This window comes from Bos javanicus, chromosome 5, assembly GCF_032452875.1.
Source record: "Bos javanicus breed banteng chromosome 5, ARS-OSU_banteng_1.0, whole genome shotgun sequence".
NCBI classification, from domain to species: domain Eukaryota; kingdom Metazoa; phylum Chordata; class Mammalia; order Artiodactyla; family Bovidae; genus Bos; species Bos javanicus.
This window is the reverse complement of record NC_083872.1, coordinates 111,540,935-111,560,969: the sequence shown is the minus strand read 5'-3', so window position 1 is coordinate 111,560,969 and position 20,035 is coordinate 111,540,935. Positions and strand designations below refer to the sequence as shown.

General features: G+C 59.4%; 1 protein-coding gene across 2 annotated transcripts in view; it reads right to left on the bottom strand.

The window, feature by feature from the left end:
• Window positions 1-360: 360 nt before the first annotated feature.
• The window catches only part of CACNA1I (calcium voltage-gated channel subunit alpha1 I), a 127,110-nt gene continuing 107,435 nt past the window's right edge, over window positions 361-20,035 (bottom strand). The window contains exons 26-37 of one of the 2 annotated variants that reach the window (XM_061418597.1): window positions 19,349-19,500; window positions 17,981-18,090; window positions 17,237-17,370; window positions 16,409-16,479; window positions 13,014-13,092; window positions 12,177-12,298; window positions 11,276-11,620; window positions 10,875-11,021; window positions 9,769-9,891; window positions 7,685-7,850; window positions 5,985-6,181; window positions 361-4,731 (exon numbers count right to left, since the gene is read on the bottom strand). In XM_061418597.1, the coding sequence (XP_061274581.1) occupies window positions 4,063-4,731; window positions 5,985-6,181; window positions 7,685-7,850; window positions 9,769-9,891; window positions 10,875-11,021; window positions 11,276-11,620; window positions 12,177-12,298; window positions 13,014-13,092; window positions 16,409-16,479; window positions 17,237-17,370; window positions 17,981-18,090; window positions 19,349-19,500 (2,315 nt within the window). In that variant the 3' untranslated portion in view covers window positions 361-4,062. Of the gene's footprint in view, window positions 4,732-5,984; window positions 6,185-7,684; window positions 7,851-9,768; window positions 9,892-10,874; window positions 11,022-11,275; window positions 11,621-12,176; window positions 12,299-13,013; window positions 13,093-16,408; window positions 16,480-17,236; window positions 17,371-17,980; window positions 18,091-19,348; window positions 19,501-20,035 lie in introns of both variants that reach the window. The other variant, XM_061418596.1, reaches the window with a different exon arrangement.

Sequence of the window (20,035 nt, the reverse complement as noted above, 5' to 3'; positions counted from 1 at the left end):
ACGAATGAGTGACTGAACTGAACTGAACTGAACCAAGAGTCCTGAAAATACCCACAGTATGACTTTAGGTAACAGTGCCAGGTAGGTAGATGACTTCTTTCTTGTTACTTTCTCACCCAGGTCCAGCATCTTCACTAAAGAGCCAGGTTCTGCTTCCTCCCCAGCCCAGCAGCCCCCGACCCACACCCAAGCCAGGAGAGAAACTTCCATCCGTGTCTCTAGGTCCCAGACACCCCAGGCCCCGCAGCCTGGGCATAATAAACACATCACCACCACCACGCCCACCCACCCCCCAGCGGGAAACCCCCCAGTACAACACCCATGCCACTAGGGAAAGAACAGCCCAGACACACAGAAAAATTCTGAAATAGGCTTCGGGTTTTATTCAAAACAACACTGGTGGCGGCTGCCACTTGTTTTCTCTACCCCAGGCCGTCTGGGCCAGTAGGTACCAGCGCCATCAGCAACTAGGAGGGAAGTTTATTCACACCATAGAAACTGTACAGCGACTGGGAGTGCGATAGTCACAGCAGCAGGGCTGGGTGGAGGGCTTCCAGGAGGAGGCGGCCTCTGTCTCCTCCTCAAACCCTGGCTCAGCCCAGGCTCCGCCAGGAACACTGATTATTGCACAAAGACAAAAAAGAGTATGTGTATCTGGGCTAAACAGCGGTTTCTAAGACCCCAAGCCCTTACACAGCGCAGCAAAGGGGGCCAGAGGTGGCCCTGGAAACAGAAAGCTCCAGTGGGAAGATTTGTGGGGGGAAGACAGGCAGACAGGCTGATACTGTGCACATTTGGTCCACTTTTAGGGGGCTGCCTGGTGCAGGAGAAGGCCTGGCAGGAGACAGGAAAAGGGTTTGGCCAGGGCAGGCCATGTCCCATCTGGTCTTGGGTCCCTTTGTATAGGTGTTGAGGTGCCTGCCAGCCACCATCCTGCAGAGATCTGCAAACACACAGCTTGGGGTGTCCAGCACCAGGGTCCCCACTCTCCTCAGGGCCAGGCCACGTGGGTTAGGGTAGGTTTGTGCTTTTGTGATAGACAGGCCGCAGGATCAGAGAGGGCAAAGGGGCTAATCACCCAACCCTTAGCCATTTGGGCTTCTCCTGGCCAGCCAACCACAGCTTCCCTGGTCCCCTATCACCTGTAACTCCCAGGAACAGGACCAAGTGCCTGGGTTCAGCATTTGAGGCCCTCCAGGAACAAGCCCATCTCTCACGACTCCCTCAGGCAAAGCTTCTATCTTCTGTGTTCAGCTCTGAGACACATCCCGCTCTGACCAGACCTCCCACCATCACTCAGGTGACGGCTGGATCACTCTTCCCACGTGTCTGCTTGTTCTGAGGTCACACAGATCCCAGTAAAAGGATGGCTTTATGTCAGACACACCCGAGATGTGTTCCCTGCCCAGCCACTGATAACCTGGTGACATCAGGAAAGTCAGTCCCTGGTCTGCGCGTGGAGCAGCAGTGCACGCGGCTCAGGGCCTCCCGACGACACCTGAGCCCAGAAAACGGGAGCTGCTGACCGGAGTCAGATGCCATCCCCTGGATCCCACCCACCCTCCACATGGGCCTCCCAGGCCCCACTAGCCATCTTCCAGCCCCTGGCACACACGTCCCTCCAGGAACACGCTGTCGGGCACCGCTACTGTGTGTGCAGCCTCCCCTCCACCTCGATTGCTGGGGCCAGCGTGGCTCACGGAGGGAGGGTGAGGCAGAGCCCAGCAGGCTACCCACGCCCTCTTTTTCCCCAGACAAGCAAGCACCCCCGTGATGAAACCACCAGCATGGCCAGGGCAGCCAGTGCAAGGCTCTCTGGAGCAAGCAGCTCAGGACTAGGGCCCAGCCTCCACCTCCAGCCAATGGGCCCCTGGGGGGCAGGAGGGGACATGACCCCAGGCCCAGCCAACCCCTCCCCTGGAGGCTGCCACCTGGGAGAGTGCAGAGCGTGTAGGCACCGCCTTGTGTGGCCTCACAGCGACCCCTCAAAGAGGACTGCCCACCATCACACTTTCAGGTGAGGAGAGGGAGGCTCCAGAGGCTCAGGGGCAAGTCCAGGACTGACCACCAAGATGGCCCAACTCCCCCACTGCCAGCAGAGAGGCCTGCAGCCCGGCTGTGACTTTCTGAATCCACCTGCTTTGAAACACAGGGTCCCTGTTTCACATTTCAGGTACTCAGGGGCTGGCTGCCCACAGGGCCCCAGCCTCTTTGCTCCCCGGGTTCTGAGGGTCCTGGGTGGCCCCTTCACCCCCTGGGGTGGACCTTGGCTTCCTCAGGTGTGAAGTGGACCAAACAACCCTTCCCCCTACCAGCTCTTGGGGAAAGGCTTTGCAGGCCACATTACCTCCTCCCTTTGCACGATGCCCAGACCCCAGGGGTCCCTCTGCCATCTAGAAGACCCACAGCCTGTCAAGAAGACCCTTCTCCCGAACCCGTTTGCCCAGCCCAAAGCCAAACTCTTTAAGGTCAGGTTTGGGGAACAAGGTCAAGGGCCCCTCAGCAGGGCCAGCCAAAGCCTTTGAGAGGCTCTCACACCGGCAGAGGGCCTGGTTATTGCTGAAGGGCGGTGAGTCCCCAGCTTTCGGCATTTCCCACCCCACAACCTCTGCATGTCTGCAGATCACTGCATCACTATGACCCAGCCTTCTTCCTCAAAATGACTTCAAGTCCATTTACTGCTCAAAACCCAGCCCTGATCTGAGCACTATATCTGTGATGTCATGGGTCCAATGTACTGGGTTTTTTTTTTTCTAATAAGTACTGAAATAAATGCACAACTATTCAAATAAATACCCATCTGATAAATGCAAGTCTATTCAAATAAATACCCATCTGGGAACCCATTTGAGAAGTATTGCAGCTTTGGGAAAGCTGGGAAGGGGAATAAAAGAGAGACTTAGAGGCAGGCAGCAGGGAGAGAGGATGTGGGGATGTGGGTCTCCAGGTGCCAGGCGGGCGTGGGAAGGTGCAGGGCCCAGGGCTGATCCCAGGGCCCAGGCAGCTACCCCCACCCCTACTTAGGGTCCTGTCAGATCTATTTTACCCTGAACTCCATGGAGGATGGGGGGCAGGGAGCAGAGTTGGTCAGGGGACAGGGAGTGGAGGGGTGTGTACAACCTCCAGCAATGGCTGTGGCTCAGGGTCCACCCCGGGCTGGGGGTAAAAGGCAATAAGTAACCGGCCACTGATTGTCAGAACCCAGGAGCCCTGGGGGGCAGCCTGACCAGCATAGACCAGGAGGGTTCCCTTGACCTCCAAACATCTCATCTGCTTAATACCTTCACCGTCCCTCTCCTTCCTGCAGCCCTGCTGCTCTCAGCTCCTTGGGGGCAAAAGCCCCTGGAACCTCACCTAAAGGTGAGGACCCCCAACCCTGCCCAGTCGTGGAGCCACTTTACACCCCCACCGCTGTCCTTAAAGTAATACCAGGACTCACCCCTGGTTTTTCTAAAGAAAGACATCTAACTGGTTGACTAAGAGAGTTTGTGTGCTCTGGGGCATCTATGAAGGACTGTCACAACAGCTAGACGGTCAGGAACAAGACAGACACCCCAACATGTAGAGGGGCGGGATCTTAGCAGCGTTTCTTCTTTAAAGGAAAAAAAAATGCACCCTGAATTCCACCTCTTCTTCTGGGCCTGTCTCCCCGGCCACGGTGGGGACCCTCAGAGGCCTGAGAGCCCTCTCCAAGCCACTCTCAACCCGGGAGGGAGACACCAGAAATTCCAGCCGCCAGTACCCCCGGAGTGGGCCCCCACCGGCTATGCTCAACTTTAGCACTTTCTGGAAGTCATAAGCTCTCGGTAGAAAAAATAAATATATATGTCTGTCTCTCTCTATGTATATGCATATGTATACACGTATACACACAGGCAGGACCTCCGCTGGGCCCTTCTGAGCCTCGGCTACCGGGCGGGCGTGGGGGGGCCTGCTCCTCCCGCCCCGACGGCGGCCCCCCGGCGCGGCGCCCAGGTCCAGGTGGTGGACTGGACGAAGTATTGCTGTCTGCCCCTGGCTCCTGAGGTAAAGAAGTGAAACGGGGCGGGCGGGCGGCGGCCCTCATCTCCTCCCCTGGCTCGCGGCGTCCCCGGACGGCGGCTCCCCCGGCGGCGGCGGCGGGGGCTGTGGCTCAGGCGCCTCGGGGTCCCGGGGAGCCGCCGGCTCGGCCGGGCGCGGCGGGTCCTTGCAGCGATCGGCGGCGGCCCAGGATGGGCTGCGGGCCAGGCCGCGGGGCCCCGGGGCGGCGGCGGCGCGGGGGCGGCCGGGCCCGGCGGCCAGGCTGCTGGCGCTGCTGAACCGGCGCGCGGGCGGGAGGCCGGGCGGCGGGGGCGGTGGCCCGAAGAGGGAGGTGAGCGAGAGGCTGCTGAGGGTCTCCGAGTGCTCGCTGCCCGCGCCCCCGCAGCCCCCGCCGGCCCGGCCGCCCGCGCCCTCCTCGTCCGAGGGGTCCATGGAGTCGTGCCGCGTGCAGCCCGGGCTGGTGGAGCCCCCGCTGCTGTGGCTGCGCTGGTGCGCCCGCAGCCCGCGCAGGCTGAACGTGCCCCGGCCCCGTGGGCTCGGGCGGCGGCGCGCGGCGGGCGACGGGCCGGCGCGGGGGCCCGGGACGGACGCGGGCAGCCCCAGCCCTCGCCGCGGGCTGTCGCTCAGGGTCAGGCTGTCCTCCAGCGTGGTCTGCAGGCTGCCCGCCGAGCTGCTGCGGCTGACCTCCAGCGACGTGTCGCTCCCCGTGGCCTGCGGGGAGGGCCACAGGGGATGGGGGTGCTGCCCGGTGTTCCCCTCCCCCGATGGGCACCCCCTCAAGCCCCTCCGACCCCTCAGGAACACACCGGGCCTGGCGAGGCTTTCCGGCTGTCTGAGCTGCAGGGTGGCCCTCCGGGTGGTCCCTGCAGCAGCTTCGGACTGGGCCCCACCCCACCCCATTGCCTGGCCCTCAGTGTGCCACCAGCGTCATCCTGCTCAGACCCCAGTCAGGCACCCAGCAGAGGATCCAATTCACTGGGAGGAAAAGCCCTTGGGCCCCACCCCATCCCTCTTGACCTCCCTCCCCCCTTACTCGCCTGGCTCCTCCCACCCCACCCCGCACCCCCACCCCCACCTCTGCCTGGAAAGCTCTTCCCTGATACACCTGTGTCACCACTCACTGCCCTCCCAGTCCCTCCACCTGAACTGTCAGCACCCCACTCCCCCACCAGCTCCCTCCCCTCTCCCCCGCAGCATTCTTCCTGGCCCACATCACTGCCAAACACACTATACTTTCCCTGCATTTATTCTGATCATCTCTCCTGGCACATCCCTGCTACACACTAAACGGTAAACCCCCCAGAAGGCAGGGATTTTTTCACCCTGCAGCCGGCTGTAGCCTGGCTGGCGGGAGCTGGGGTCAACAGTCACTGGACGAACAAGTAATTGCAAGAGCCCTGGGCTGACTATGCCTCTCCCTGTGCCTCACTGTGCCTCTCCCTGAGACCTGGTCCCCTCCCCCTGCCCCCGCTGCCCCCCATCCACACCCCCAGACCAGGGATGTCAGGTCTGCAGACCCTTCTGCTCTGTGCCCTGAGGGGTGCCCAGGTGGTAGCCCTGGCCAATTCAATACAGGCGGCCTCACAGACCGAGACCTCCATTCCTAGCAATCACATGCCAACCCCCTCACCCCACCCCCAAACCCTGCAATGACTCCTAACACCCCCTCCTCCCTGTCCCCTCAAGCTAGAGCCCAGGTCTTCCTCCAGGGCCCCCAACCTGGGCACTCCCCACACTCTGCTGTCCCCAGATGCCCTAGGACCCAGCCCTGTCCACTTCATCAGCCTCTAGTGTCACCTCCTCCCTCCAGGCTCCCACTATGCCCCTCTTTCCCAAGTGTCCCTGGCACCGCCCTGCCTGGTGCCTTTGGTTGGGCCCGTTCCCTCCTCCCTCACCTTGGATTTCAAGACGCCCCCTCACATGTCCCCTGACAGGAGAGCTCTCAGAGCCCGGAGGGACCGTACCTGTCGAAGGAGGGTGCAGTTGACGCTCGGCGACCTCAGGGAGGCCCAGGAGCCCTGCAGGGCGATCTTGGGGAGGGTCCGGGATCCGGCGCCCTTCTCCTGCCCTTCCTGGCTGGCGGCCACGGCAGGGTGGAAGAACTCGGCCGGCATGGGCAGGAGCGGGCTGGAGGCATCCGGGGAGAAGGGGCTCGGGGGCGCTGCTGGGGAGGGAGGAGAGGGACAGGGGAGCAGGCTCAGGCTGGCAGGAAGGGCCCCCTGACAAACTGGCTGTGACTCCATGGGCAAGCCTCCCTCTCTGAGCCTCAGAGTCCATCGTGAGAGCAAGAAACACTGAGCCTGCCTTGTGAGCCCTGGGAGGACGGGCACTGGGCGATGGCAGTTTCTGGAGCCAAGCAGACCCAGGCTCAAGGCCCCCTAGGTTCCTTCCTCTTTAAATGGGGACCAGCTGCCCACCTAGAGGAGTGGAGACATGGCTGTAAGAGCAAGAGGCAGCTATGGAGCTCAAGCCCCATGAACAGCAGCGCTCACTAAGACACTCACTCCACAGTGCTGACACCCTCAAGGCATGGCCAGGCCTGGGGCCCCCCACCCAAGGACAGCACACAGGTGGGCACCACGCTGGACAGCAGAGCAGACAGAGTGCTGGGGATGGAGGGGCAAAGAGAAGGTGAGGTGGAGATGAGGGTAGTTCTGCAGGTGGGGGGAAGCAACTTCTGCCCATGGTCCCCTCAGTGGCTTCCAGGATGAGGATGGAAGCTCGAATGTCCCCAGGTAAGGGGGATTCCTCATCTTTGGCATCTTACTTAAGGAAAAATGCTAATGAAAGGTTAGGTAAAGAAGATGGGACTTCGTCTGATCAGAATGGCTCTTCGGTCCTGTGCCCTAACTTTTGATTCAGGAGGTCTGGGGTCTTGGCACCTCAGCCATCATATCCAGGCCAGAGGCCGTCAGCTTTAGGAAAGTCCTCGGAAGAGTCACTCCACCTTTAGCTCCTGGAAGGTGCTCAAGGCCAAGGCCCCTCCCAGAAGAGTACATGGGGTGGGCTCAGGATCTCAGGGCCTCTCTTCCAACGAGTTCATCTTTCTGCCCCCCTTCCCCAGCCGGGACTATGAAGCCAGATTCCATCACCTTCCAGAGAGACTGGAGGTGAAGGTGAACCTGTGATGGACCAGTCAATTGAGTCCTCTGTCCTCAAGCCCAGAGCCCAGCCACAAGCCCAAAGTGCAAACAGAGGACGCTGAGGGTAGGGCTTTGTATGAAAGAGCTATTGAGGACCACAGGCATCTGCTGTTCAGCATCACCTTGTATGACGATCTTGTGGGATAAACACCTCTCAAATTCAGCTCTAGAAAAACGCTTCAATAATTAGGCAGCTTGCCTTCTGCTTGATGAGAGCTGTGTGTGCCAACCTGTTTCCTTTTTCACCACAGCTCCCAGGACACTCAGCATGAATCATCCATTAGCCCAGATTTTCGGTATAATTATGACCTCATCTCTCTGTATTATTTGGCTCCTGGTCTTTTGTCATTGTTCTATCAGGCCTGAGATTCCTATCTTTTATTGTCAATTAACCATCTGGTTCTTTCTGGACTCGATGTAATAGTCTAGGCAAAATTACTCAGGAAAAATCTCAGCCAGTTCCCTCTGAAGCCAACACCCAAGATCAGGGCCACGGGAGCTGGCAGGGCTCCCACCCTCACCTTGGCTGCTCTCGTGTTTCAGCCAGGACTGGACGGGGTTGAATGGGATGGCCTCCATCTCGCACAGGAAGTTCTCCGGACCCGATGAGACGGCCGTGTTGGGTAAGGGGAAGAAGCATTCGCCCAGGTCCCCTACCTGCATGGGCTCAGGCGGGTCAGGCTCGCCCTACAGGAAAAGGGAGGTGGAAGGGGCAGGATGGTGGAGGGGGGAACAGCCCACCATAGCTGCCTTCATGCCCCTGCTCTACACCCCTTTGCTTCGCTGCTCTCACTGCCTGGGACGGCCTTCTCCTCCCCTCCTTCACCTGGCCAGCGATCATCATCTTCCAAAACCTCCTGGAGGTAAAAGGACCCCACCTCCAGGAAGCCCTCTCTGATGTCCCAGGCAGGTAGCAATTCCCCCACTCACTCCCCTTGTGACCCTGAGACTCTTGAGGCTCTTCTTTGTCTCTGTAGCCAAGTGGTACAGACCCTGGCCAGCAGAAAGGCCAAGCCTAGGCTGGTGAAGGCACCAGAAGACAGACCAAGCAGCTTCAAAGCCTCCTTGTGAGCGTGACCCTGGGCAGGTCCCTTCCTGTGGCTGAGCCTCAGTTTCCACATCCATAAATGAGAGAGGAACCACTCCTTCTGGCAACCAGCTCTCCTTCCTGGCACTCCCTGAGCCCTGCCCTTCTTCAACCCTGCAGCCCAAGGTTACCTCTGAACAGTATGTGTCTCAAAAGCTGCCTCTATGCCCCCTCCAAGATAGATGAGCCCCCTATGAACTATTATTTGAGTCCTAATAAAACAGCACCCACCAACACCACCAGACCCTAGAAACTGCACCCCAACATCCTGTGTGGGAAAATAGTGCAGGGGTACAGGAGATGCAGGAAGGGGCTGGCCGCAGCGGGGGACAGGGGCTGTCAGCTGTCAGAGGGGGACAGAAGGGGCCGGCAAGATCCACTCCCCCCATCCCCGCCTTCCTGGAGCTGATGGAGGACAGCCCTGGGGGCGGTGGTGCCAAATCCAGGCTGCGCCAGGGGTCAGGGGGAAAGAGACTCTCTTAGGGGAGGCCCACTGCATACCCACCTTGGGCCGGGGGCTCTCGCACCTCCCCCAGCCTGGGCAAGCACGACTAGAATGCCTCGGAGCAATTAAGCCCCCTGATGCAACTACTGGGACCACGCACAACGAGAGAGTCCGTGTGCCGCAACAAAAGACCACACACGATGCAGTGAAGACCCTGAATGCCACAACTCAGACCCAAATGTCCCACTCCTTGCGACCCCATGGACTGGAGCCCACCAGGCTCCTCCGTCCGTGGAATTCTCCAAGCAAGAATACTGGGGTGGGTTGCCATTTCCTTCTCCAGGGGATCGTCCCAACCCGGGGATTGAACCTGGGTCTCCCGCATTGCAGGCAGACTCTTTACCATCTGAGTCACCAGGGAATCCAAATAAAGAAATAAATACTTTAAAAAAGAAAAAAAAGAACGACTCTGCCTCCAGGTCACAAGCCCTGTGGCAGACCTCCCCTCCCTGAGTCTGCAGGATCAACAGAGCAGCCCTTCCAGCCCTCCTGGCCTCCCCTAGACTGACCACCGCGAGGGCAGAGGTTGGGGACTGTGCCCAGCTATGCGACAGGACAAGCCACCTCACCTCTCAGAGCCCTCATGTCCTGGCCTGTGGAATGGAGTCACATTACCCCCAACGCACAGAGCTGGGGGGCGGGCACACTGAGTGCAGACAAAGGGCACGCAGTAGGTGCGTGCACCTGTTGAGACTCTCCAGCCTCCCCCGGTGCCCCCATAAAGTGTGTCCACCAGGGACAACTCCCAGTGGAGCAAAAACATCCAAAGCTACAGTGAGTGGCCAGGGCCACTTGGATGCTGTGACTGGAGCTCTGGCTTGTTGCTGTGTGACTTCAGGTAAATCACTCCACCTCTCTGTCCCCAGCCCTCATCTAACCAACAGGAGATGAGGGCCCAGCATGCAGCAGATGCCACTTAAATGGTGCGCCAGGAAGGGGCAGTGTCCCAGCATGGCAGGCAGAGGCCAGGTTGCAAGTTCAGATCCGCCTGCCCAGGAGCCCACTGTGCTCACCTTGCTGTCCCTGGGGCCGACATGGCAGGCTGCAGGGTCCTCCAGACTCAGGTCATCGCCAAGCAGGATGGACGAGGACCTGTCTGAGTTCAGGGAGAAGGCCTCCGTCTCGGCCAGCTGCACCTGCAGGGAGAGCGGGCCACCTCGGGTCACCTCTGGGGCTGCGGTGGGGCAGGGGTCCTCCAGAGAGACACAGGGCAGTGGTCAGAGAGGGCAAGAGATCTGAGCACAGATGGCACGTCCATCCTGTGCAGGGACCTAGCCTGGGCTGGGAATGGGAGACGACCCGAGGATGTCACAGACGGCAGAGTGCTGGGCCTAAGCTGGGCCAGCGGGCAGGTGAGCTGCTGAGGGCTGTGAACCAAAGCTGGTCCAAGCAGACCAAGTGCCCTTCAAGGCTGCTGGGAATGACTCACCTGTGGCTCTGTGCAGGCTGCCCTCATGGGCTGGGGGTGCTTGTGAGCCCCTAGGGCCTTGGGGAGTCTGAAGTCACCTCAGGCTAAAGGGGATCCCTGGGGGCTGGCCACTCCTAGGGAGGTGCTCAGGGCCCCATGTGGCTGGGGAGAGGGGACAGGGCCCGCCTGAGCCTGCACAAGACAGGCCCAAGGCCACGGATGCCCTGCGGTGCCCATCAGGGAAACCCCACCTGGGGAGGGTGGGGCTGAGCCCTGGAACCAGGACAGGGGCCCTGGGAAGAGGCTCTGGGGTGCTCAGGCCTTGAGCTCTGGAACGATGGTCCTGGGTGACCCCTTGACGTCACAGAAAAGGCACACTGCACCAGAGGTGACGCCTGGGCTTCCTGCTGGCACCCGCAGCGCACCACCACAGTGGGCAGCCACCCTTTCTGAGCACCTGCTGTGTACAGGCCCAGAGCGGGGCCTCGCAGCTCCTGAGGCCACAGCACAGGCCTGGACCGAGCAGAGGATCAGGCCAGGCTGGGCTCAGGGAGGAGGCCTGTCCACCACAGCCCCATGGGACCAGCCTTGATCAAGTAGGCCCTGGCGGGCTTCCGCCCAGAGCAGCTCGCCCCTCAGGCTGGCCCTCCACCAGGACTGGAGCCACTCCCCAAGCCCGAGGCCCCAACTCCCCTGGGGCGCTGTCATCACCTCCTGCTTGTCGTGGTGACACTTCTCGCAGCCGGCCGGCGAGGAGTAGTGGTGGAAGATGGACCCGGACAGGTTGTCGATGATGGTCAGCTCCCCCTCCAAGGAGTCCTTGATGATTAAAGAGACGCTGTCCAGCCACAGGTTCTCCTAGGCGGACGGGGACGGGGTGGGGACAGGTGGGATTATCGGCCAGCTCGGGATGGCCGGGTGGGCGGGCACGGGCTGCCTTCCTGGTTCTCCGCCCGTGGCCTGGGCCCGACCCCACATCACAGGGTCGCCCCTGAAACGGAGCTGAGCAAGCGGGGCCCGGAATGACCGAGCTCTCTGCCCGAGCCCCCCCGCCAGCCCAGCTGTCCTCCCAGCCCTCGGCAACCCCGCTGCCCTCTCCGGGCCCCGCCCACCTGGGCTGGCGAGTAGCAGCTTCGGCGCAGGCGGCCCTCGGGATCACCCTCGCCGGCCGCCCCTCCTGGCCCGTGGGCGGGTGCGGGCGCCCCCGGGGCACTGGCCAGTGGCCGCGGGCTGGGGCCCAGGCCATGGGCCAGCTCCAGCTCCAGCTCGGCGTCCATCTCGGCGTCCTCCTGGGCCTCCTTGTTGCTGTCGTCCAGGTGCTTCATGAGCACGGCCACCACCACGTTGATGAGCACGAACTGGGCCGTGAGCACGAAGCTGACGAAGTACAGCGGTGACACGAACTGCAGGCTGCTCAGGCAGCTGCGCTCGTCGTGCGTGCAGTCCCGCAGCGTGTCCTGCACCGAGGACGGGGGAGAGAGGGATGCAGCAGGGAGCTAGCCACGAGGCCCGGGGGTCTGGGACACAGGCCTCATCTCTGTCCTCATGAGGCCCCTCTCCACCCAGCCCAGGCTGAACTGCAGGCCAGAGCCAGGGAATCCGTGCTGGGTGATGGACAGTGAAGCCCAAGCCAAGGGACAGTCTGTTTGGGGGAGGGTGTCTCAGGCCTCCCCACCCTGCCGGGACCCTCCCTCCACTACCAGACCTGTTCCATAGCCCACCCCCCCGGCTGGCTTCAGCGTTAGAGCAGTGGTGCCTGGAGTCCCTGGGCTCGGGCCCCCAGCACCCCCTCTGGCCCCGGGCAGAGTCCTGTCCCCTAGATTCTGAGCCCTGATCCCAGCGCAGCATTCAGGGCGGACAGAAAACCCGCTCTGGCCTCATGTCCACCTTGCTGTGCCCCAGGGCCGTGGGTGGACCCCCGCGTCTCTGTGCCCTGCACACCCTCCGTGTGCGACGGGCCACTGGGCAGGCAGAATCCAGCCTGACTCTCCCTCCCCTGCCCACCACGTGTACCTTCATGATCCCATTCCAGTTGTCGCCAGTGGAGACCTGGAAGAGCGTGAGGAAGGCCATGCCGAAGTTCTCGAAGGTGGCGTGCCGGCTCATGCCCTCACAAGGGTTCTCGTCGTTGCAGACTGGAAGGAGAGTGGGGTCAGCCTGGCCCGCTGCAGAGTCCCCTGCAGGGCCTGCCCTGCGCTGCTGCCTCTCAGCCTTATCTCAGATAACCTCAGAGGCGTGTGCGGCCTGTGCACGCCCACAGATGGAGAGACTGAGGCTCAGAGAGGTGGCATGCTGGTGGAGACTCAAGCTCAGGTGAGCCTGGCTCCTTGCTCCAACCCAGTATCAATTTCTGAGGGAGAAGTTGGGCTAAGGTAGGTAAGGGCTCATGCCCAGAGGAGCCCGGCTTGCTGGAGCTGGCCCTGTGCAAGGCTGCCTGGATGTGGGCTGTGTTGCCCTCAGTCTGGGCCCTGTCCACTCTGCCTACTGGGGTGGCAGTGACTGGGGATAGGCACTGGCAGGTGGCACTGGAAGGGGCATCCCTGAGAGGTCAGACAGCTAGGGGGGGCTCCAAGTGGGGGGTCCACTGCACAGGTATGGGAGTGCCCATGGACCCAGGCGAGCATCTCTCCAAAGCCTCTATTCACGCTGGGAGCGGGGTATGGATGGCGGAGGGTCACCCATCCAGCCCCCAAAGGCTCGCTGTGGGAACATTTCCCCATCACAGAGACCGTGGCATGACAGTCTGTTCGGGGGAGGGTGTCTCAGGCCTCCCCACCCTGCCGGGACCCTCCCTCCACTACCAGACCTGTTCCATAGCCCACCCCCCAGGTCGGCTTCAGCGTCACGCACCCAGCTTCCCGAAGAGCTCCACTCCCAGGGCGGCGTAGATGAAGAAGAGCAGCATGAAGAGGAGGCCCAGGTTGCCCACCTGTGGGGACAGCGGGTGGGGCTGGGCAGGGTCCGGGGAGGGGGCACGGCAGGCTCCAGGCAAAGGGCCAGCCTGAAGGTCAGGGCAGGCTCTGTGTCCGTGTCGGCCACCCCTGCCCCACCTCCTGGAGGGCCGGCCGGGTCCAGCACAGGGCACAAGACACGTGTGAAGCCCTTACTGGTGGTCCCTGTGGCTCAGTGGTAAAGAATCCGCCTGCAGTGCAGGAGCCACAGGAGATGGGGGTTCGATTTCTGAGTCAGGAAGTTCCCCTGGTTAGGAAAAGGCAGCCCACTCCAGTACTCTTGCCCGGAGAATCCCACGGATAAAGGAGCCTGGTGAGTTACAGTCCATGAGGTTGCAAAGAGTCAGACAGGACCGAAGTGACTGAGCATGACGCCCTTCCTATGAGCAGTCCGATTTCAAGCATTCCTTAGTCATGGCTGCACACAATGATCTATGGACTCTCTTTTACCCCCATTCTTCAAGTGATTAAACAGATGTCCTGAGAGGTGAAGTCCTTGCCCAGGACCACGTCGCTAGTAGTGGTAGGACTGGGGTCAAGCCTAGCAGGCTGGCCCCAGGGTCTCTGCACACAGCTTCTACACCTGTGTGTGGTCAGTACCATCCCACAGATGAATGTAGAGAGGGAGAAAAGGAAGTTACATCAATAATGCTACCTCCTTCATGAAGCCTGCCTGAATTCCTTCAGACAGACAGGGATTCAGTCTTACAGCGTGAGTGTAACTGGTGTATCCCTGTCACTGTCTCTGCCAGTCTGGGAAGTCCTGGAGAGCAGGGGCATGGCTGGAGTAATTCAGATCTGCTTCCTTGGGTCAGCACGAGCCCTGGCCCCAGAAAGGCGTGAATATAGGAATCATGCAAGACTGGGCCCCCCAGAAGCCTCCTGCAGACCCAGCCACCCCCCTCCCACAGCTCCGGTGGGAGAAAAATATCGCAGATTTCAAACCTATTTCAAGTCTATCTGTAGGCCAGAGACCACCTTTAACTCATGTTATGGGTAAGATAAGGCTCCAACATGTTCTTGCCCTAGAAAGGAAGTGTCTCTGAGAACCCTCAGAAGACCTGCATGAATGGAATCTGAGGATGTTCATGTTAATTGCTGAAAAATAAACCGTGTTAATCACGGGCTCCTAATGTTTCTCTACTCCAGACAAGGGTTTCCTTCTGAGCTGCGCCACAATCACACCAACAGAGTCTAATTAAATGATGCTTTTTTATTAAAGAGACAAGCTCTCACTGAGCACCTCTGAGGCCAGGTGTGAGGCCCCAGCTGCTGGGGTCCAGCCCTGTGGACCCCTCCCAGACTGATCACCCAACTCCAGACTCCAGCCACACAGAGAACAGACCCTATTTGCATATTCTGTTTTGTCTGCCAGGAAGACCTTCTCTCTGCCTTTGCCTAGGAAATGCCTACTCCCCACCCCTCAATACCTGGATCATGGGTCACCTCCTCTGAGAAGCCTTCCCTCAGGCCTCCTCTCTGGGTGCCTGAGACAAAGCCTGGAAGGAAAGGGCTGAGGTTTCGTTTTCCTGTCACTTTACAAAGAACCAAGGAAATGTCCAGGATCAGCTAATAGATTTTGAGGGGTAAGCCCTCACCCCAATACCACATGGTTCTAGGCACACACATCTCTTAAAGTAGTTGTAATTACTATCCCATGTCTCCTACCTGAAGCTGGGACTTCCTAGGCATCTCCATGTGCCCCATACCAACGTAGGGTTAGGATGCCCAGGGGTCAGAACAAGGGGAAAGGGAGAAGGGAAAGGGCCAGGAGGCCAGGCAGGCGGGGGGCACACACTTGCCACCCCCATTCCTGTCCTTAGCAGACTCTTCCACGGTGCTGCTTATGATCCAGTGCTTTACAAGCTTTAACTATTTTAAACCTCACAACAACCCTTTGAGATAGGAACTACTGCTACCACCACCTCTCGCCCCAATTTCACAGGCAAGAAAAATAAAGGCACCTCGTCCCCAGGCTCTCACAGGGCACTAGGCTTTGACCATAGGTTCCCTGGTGGCTCAGATGGTAAAGAATCTGCCTGCAACACAGAAGACCTGAATTTGATCCCTCGGTCGGGAAGATCCCCTGGAGAAGGGAATGACTACCCACTCCAGTATTCTTGCCTGGAGAATTCCATGGACACAGGAGCCTGGTGGGTTACAATCCATGGGGTTGCAAAGAGTCGGACACGACTGAGTGACTAACATTTTGACTTTCAGGGAGGCTTGAGTCTGGTCTCCAACCCATTTACTATCTGCCCAGAACTCACCCTCATCTCCCATGTGACAAATCCCTCCAAAGGAATTTCATGTTAGGAAAGACCACAGCTCTCTGAATGAAAGCCCTTGCTTTCCATCCAGACCGGCTGTCTGCTGTGTCGCTTGCCCTTTGCAACGAGGCTGCCAGGAAGCTCACACCAAACTTGAGAATGGAACTCAAAGTCCTCAGCCCAAGTGCCTGAGAGAATTTGCTTTCACTTTCCCTGGGCTGTTTATCTTTCATCCTCATCTTTAGCATGCTGTATCTGTGCCTTTTACCTTAAAACAGCTGAAGTTCCTTAAGACTAGATGAGTCATAGTGAATAAATGAATGTATATGAGGCTCACCTCAGAGCGAGGTGAGGCTGCACTGAGGGGAGGGAGAAAAGGAGTCATCGGTAGCTGGGACAGCAGGGGAGGAGGAGCCTGGGACTGCAGAGCTCCCAGGAGGACGGAAGATGCACCCCTGTGGCTCTGACCCCATCTCCCTTCCCCTCACCAATGGTGGGGGGCGCTTTCCTAACTTCCCAGGGTCCCCACCCCCAGGTCAGTGTCTCATGCTATCCCCTCCTAGAATGTCATACCTGTCACCTCTCTATGCACATCACCACCTCTTACCAAGCCACCGACAAGGTCAAGCCGCCCTATAAGGTCATGCTCGAAGTGCCTTATGCCTTCTCTGATTCCCCATGTGCGGGCCTCTCCCCACACTGCCCTGAGGCCTCTGTCGTTCCCCTAGACTCCCGAGGGCAGAACCTGGGTCCTCAGCGTCCAGCCCGAGGGCGGGGTACAGAGCAGGCAGGTGGGGCAGGAGTGGGGAGAGGGACCAAGGGCTCAGCCAAGAAAGGAAGGAAGAAGTAGATGGGAACCCGCCCATCTCTCACGCCCTGAGCTCACAATTGCTTCTCTGGAGGCAGGACTCTGCCTCAGCTCCAGTTTGGGCAGATCTGGAGAGAAGGGAAGTCACAGCCCATGCCCCCCGGGGGCCCAGCGTGACACTGATGACGGCCAGGTTGGGGGAGGGGCGGCTCTTACCTGGGGCAGAGCTTGCACCACGGTGTCCAGCAGGGCCCGCATTCCCGTGGCCATCTTCAGGAGCTTCAGCACTGTGGGCAACACCCAACCCCGCCCACTCAGCCCAGACCAGCAGGGACAGGCCTGTGTGTGTGTGTGCATGTGAATGCAGTAGAGCGAGAAAGTGGAGGAGCGTGAACGAGACGCCACACTACAATCCCCTGGGTGCAGATGAATGGGGGTGGTGCACAAAAACACGTCCCCCCTGGGGTGGGTGTCTGTGTAAAAAAGCCCAAGAGAAGGAGGACAGGCACAAGGGAGCAGACGGATATCAAGTGTGTGCGTGGGCACGTAATTCACCATGATGAGGCCACAGTGAGCAGCGCGTGAGGGCCCCTGGGTCTCTCCCTTCCTCTCTGGCTGGAGAGGCCCCAGGGTGACTGCTGAGTTTCTCCACGGGATCCCTCACCACCTCGGAATCTGGGGGCAACGGGCGGGGCAGGTAGAAGGGTGAGGCCAGAGGCAGGAGGTTTTTTGAAACAAGGATGAGGACAGCCTTGGGGCGAAAGGGAGACTTCTGGGAGAACAAAGAGGGTTTCAAGGACAAGGTGTCCCAGCCAGAGCTGGAGAAAGGCTGGTGAGGACCCAGTGTCTTCTTGGCTGCCCTGGGGTCCTTTCAACCCCACCTGAGACTGGACCACACTGGGCAGGGTGTTATATGGAGGGGGCATGCCAGGGCGCAGTACAGAGCTGTCAGGACGAGGGCAAGTGTGGGCACACAGCATGGGGGCGTCAAGTGTGTGTCAAGGACGGGCTCCTATTCCCCATCCTGCCCCGCCCAACCCTCACCCCGGGCGATGCGCAGGACCCGCATGATTCGGATGATGGTGGGGTTGATGGGCAGCGCCGCGTTGATCTCAATCTCCTCCAGCGTGATGCCCATGACCGACAGCAGCACGATGGCCAGGTCCAGTTGGTTCCACCTGTGCGGCCGAGCAGAGGAGGGCGGGAGTGAGATGCAGGGCGAGAAGCACTTGAGTTTAGACACACTCCAGCTGGGAGGAGTTTCCCAGCCCTCCACCCTCCTGCCATGGCCCTCGGGGATCCCTAATAGCCCCTCCAGATCCCAGTGGTTCCAGCTCCCTCGCTGCCCCCCAACCCCAACCCCACCACAGCCTCTATCCCTCAAGCAAGAGGCTGACCAGGCTAAAGGAACATCTGAGGAGGAATGGGTTCTGACTCCTAGGTCTGAATCTTGAGCCAGCTGCTCCCTCTGTGTGGCCTTGGGCTAGTCCATCAACCTCTCTGAGCTCCACTTGTTCCCTCTGAAAAGAAGGACTCGCATGAGGTATGCCCTGCTCTACCTGTGGGGTATGGAGGACCATGAGAGGGGTTTGGCAGAATGCCCGGCACCCATCAGGGCTGAAGGCAGCACCTGGGGTCAATGACCATCAGTCCTCGGACTCACTGGTTCCCCTCCTCCAGCTGCTCCAAGCTTCCCCTGGGGTCAGGATAGCTTCCCTGGGGGTCAGGACTGCTTCTCTCTCCTGCAGTGCACTCTCCGCTGCCTCAGCCCAGCCCAGTTTTGCTCACCGGTCCTTGAAGAAGCGTCTCAGACCAAATGCCACCAGCTTCAGCACAGCCTCCAGCACAAAGACAGTGGTGAACATGTAGTTGCAGTACTTGAGGGCTGTCTCCAGAGACTGCAGGAGCAACAAAAAGAAGCATGACCAGGCCCCATGACCTGTCTGCCACCTTTACTCCAGTCAGAAGAATCTCTGCCTTGTAAGGGGAGAATTTACTCCATTCACACTTAATGCAGTGATTTACATATCTGCTTTTACTCTTCCCACCTTACTTAATGTGCACTATTTATTTTAGATTGCGGTTTCCTTTTCCTTATTTCTGCTGGTCTGGTCCAATTGCCACTCAGTGGAGGCAGTATGGGGTAATGGTTAAGGTAGTGGTTAAGAACCAGGCCGCGTATTAATCGATGTGAATTCAGACTCAGCACTTATTCCTTGTTTGAAGCCTTGGCAAGTCACTTGACCTCTCCAGGACTTAGTTTTCCAGTCTATGAATTGGATGATAATAGCACCCACCTCAGAATTAAACGAGGTAATAGTCCAAGACCAGACAGAATAAATACTTGGTTAATATGAACTTATTCTTATTCCATTTCTTCATGTTAATTTAGAAGTTCTACCATTACGGCCGCATCCCATCAATGGCTGCCTGCACTCATTGTATTTCACTCCTACTGTTTAAAATAACGTACCAATTCCTCATCTGGAGGCTCTGCTCTCCCCTCTTCCCCCACTCCAGTAAGTCTTCCCAGAGACTCGCCCCTACATAACACACCCCTCGTGTCCCTCATGAACACTGCCTGCAACCAGCTGGGGACTGGTCACCTCTCCTACCCCAGTGTTTGCCCTCAGAGGCCCTGCCCCTCTGCTAGGCTCCAAATGCCCAGGAGCAGTGGAGCCAGGTGGCAAACCACAGTTCCAGTCCCACCTCCACTCACTGGCTGAATGACTAGGGCAGCGTGTTTTATGTCTCTGAGCCTCGGTTTCTTTATCTACAAAATCTGGAGAAAGCCCACCACACACACACTAAGGTTGCTGTGAGGATTGGAGAGTTAGTATCTATAGTGTGTCCTGCAAAGAGTCTCAGTGAACACACCACGGCCACCGTCACCCACGTTCAAGGCTGGACCTGAATGTCACCCCCACCCCACTCCTACCCCGTTCCACCCCATCCCACCCCACTCACCAGGATCTTGCCCTGGAAAGGGGTGACTTCTCCCTCTCACTCATCCATCCTACCAGGCCCTGAGCTTCTTAAGCATAGGACCCCGTGCAGGACCTGCTCAGACCCTGGCCCGCCCATCCCTGGGGTACGGGCCCCTGAGGACCCAACCCCACCACACGACCTCGGGCCAGGGGCCAGGCCGGGGCTCACCGTGGGCTGGTTGTAGTGCTCCAGGGACATGGTGACCACGTTGAGGCAGATGATGAAGGTGATGAAGATGTCCAGGTAGTGGCTGGTGCACATGGAGTGGATGAGCAGCCTCGTGGGACAGTAGGTAGCGTAGTAGGGCAGCCGCTGGGCCTCTGCAGGGGTGCGGGGTGGGTGGTGCAGACCACAGAGGGTTGGGGCAGAGGTGGGGGCAGAGCACACAGAAGGAGAGGCAGACGGGAGGGAGGAGGCGAGGGGAGAGATTGGGTCCACCCCAGGCCCTGGGAGTCAGCTAGGTCCACCCCACCCAACCAGGGCACCTCGAGGGAAAGGGGTTAGCACATGAGGCAGGATGGCAGAGAGGGACTGTCCTCTTTGTCCTGATTGTCCTCATTCACCCCAAATGTGCCCATTCAGGGGCTCTGGTTCTGCTGGGGGCAGGGTAGGGGTCCCACGGCTCAGGGCTGGGCATCTGGGCTCTGTCTCTGCCCTCTGCCTGGACTGAGCTGCTGGGCCTCGTTTGGACAGGCAGTGGGGTCACCATTAGACTCTGGATGGACACTGATGACAGAGGTCAGGTCAGGCAGATGCTGGGGAAGGGCAAGGCCAGGGGCACAGAGACCTCCGTTCCCTCTGGGTCCAGAGGCCCAGTGGCTGGGGTCAGGCCCGGGCCTCCGCAGAGCAGCGGGC